At 45.2% G+C, this 1901-nt stretch overlaps 1 protein-coding gene across 2 annotated transcripts in view; it reads right to left on the reverse strand.

The window, feature by feature from the left end:
• The window catches only part of LOC126384404 (growth factor receptor-bound protein 10-like), a 60945-nt gene that overhangs the window by 44875 nt on the left and 14169 nt on the right, over nucleotides 1-1901 (reverse strand). For both annotated transcript variants that reach the window (XM_050035459.1, XM_050035461.1), the window contains exon 3: nucleotides 1146-1239. In XM_050035459.1, the coding sequence (XP_049891416.1) occupies nucleotides 1146-1239 (94 nt within the window). The remainder of the gene's footprint in view (nucleotides 1-1145; nucleotides 1240-1901) is intronic.

A 1901-nucleotide genomic window follows, 5' to 3' on the forward strand; every position in this document is an offset into this window, starting at 1 on the left:
TTAAAGTAAATCAAAGCTTTGTTTCCACTGAGGGAAATGGTTTCAGCTTACAGAGACAGACAGGAGGTCTGCGTCACTGTGACGTGGAGTTACATTACTGGGGAGGTGTACATCAGGGTACAGTGTTGATTCGATGCAGAAGTATACATCCTGCCTTAGTTTTCATTTAAAGAAGTGCTTTTTCATTCCTCATGATTACATTTACAGTTACCACAAAGTGGATATTAAATTGCTGGAATCAATATTTGTGTGTGTAGGTGAAAAGAGTGGGAGTGATATTATGTTTTTCCAGTGGTTAAGATGGTAGAGAAACCTCCTCTAATCACTCTGGGATCATTTGCAGTGTCACTGCCTGTATTCAAGTCTGAACCTGCATACCTTTTACTATCTCCACCTCTGCCCCAAAGACCTATGGCCTACTTACTATAAACTCCCCTCTGCCTGGCACTGGGTGACCTACAGGCCTATATAAACACTACATCCACTCACCCCATTCACGTGAACCCATATTTAATGCACTCACACAAGCATGACCACCACACATCAGCCGAGCAGACAATCCACTAAAACACCAAGCCGAAGCGGAGGAAAAAAAGGGTTGGGGAGGGAGAATTTACGCCCTCTCCTCTCCACGAGCTGGACGCTTTCCAAAAAGGATTCCCACAATTTTCCATGATGGCTGAAGGGATTTCTGGGAATATATTGGGAGCAGGCTAACGCATATGTGTGTGTGTGTGTGTGTGTGTGTGTGGGGAGAGGGGGTTGTGAAAAAAGTGCTGAGCTGTGCTAAAAAAAAAAGGGGGAGGCACTTAAACACTTGTCTATAACCCCTCCATCTGGAGAGCAGAGCCTGCAGTGATGAAGGGAGACAATGTCCTAGATGGAAATGGAGATAGAGAGGGAGAGGGGGAATTTCTAGGAACACAGAAAGAACATTCAGCAGGCCAGCAAATGTGTTGTGGATGTGGAGACGGTTCTAAAAGAAACGTTTGAAGAAGGGGAATGAGTGAAATATGAACAGACCGGCATCATGCATCTTTTACAACATAAAGAGTGGATAAATTGGGAGAGACTGGAGGATAATGACCATATTTCATTGTTTCTGAAAGGATCTGACACAGGTTGGATGAGGAGAGGACAGTTACCATGGTGATGTGGCAAATTTTGATTGGCCGAGCGTTGAAAGCCTGGAACAATCAGCTCGTCGGGCCTGCGAGAGGAAGTGCGGTCCATGCTTTCCTGTCAGAAAAAAGAAAAAAATAAAGATTTAATTTAAACAAAGGCAAAAACCGTGCAGTGGGTTTAACATGTCAGATGTTTCAGTGAAGGCTCAGACAACGTGTTATTTTCAGAGGTCAGAGGGTCAGACAAAGGTTGGGTTCATGCTCCTGCTCTCGAGGAATATCAAGCCTCAAGTTCAAAGACCAGTGATACTCTGACCCTGTGGTGCTGTGGCTTTTTGACCCCCAGGCCTCTCCCTCTCTCTCTCTCTCCAACACACACACACACACACACACACTTGCACACGTACTCTTTTCAAACTCTCCTCACATGTGAAGCTCACATCAGATACTGATTTGTGATCCAAAAAAAAAAGAGAGCAGATCAATCATTTTCGGTGCAAAAACAAACCAGCCCAGGCACACTTATACAATCTCACACGTCTGGAGATGCACGCACACACTGCCAAGTTCCTCACACATTGTCTAATTTGAAGCAGCCTCGAGGCAAGAATGCTGCATGGGAGAAAGGGAGGGAAGAAAGCCAAACAAATTTTCAATCTTCCCTTTTCCAGGAAAAAGAAGAACGAGGAAGCATTGCTTCCAGGAACTGCTCGTGGCCAGAGGTCCTGTTGTGCATGTATGCACACGCACACACACACACACACACAACACACACAC

This window comes from Epinephelus moara, chromosome 22, assembly GCF_006386435.1.
Source record: "Epinephelus moara isolate mb chromosome 22, YSFRI_EMoa_1.0, whole genome shotgun sequence".
Classification (NCBI taxonomy): Eukaryota; Metazoa; Chordata; class Actinopteri; order Perciformes; family Serranidae; genus Epinephelus; species Epinephelus moara.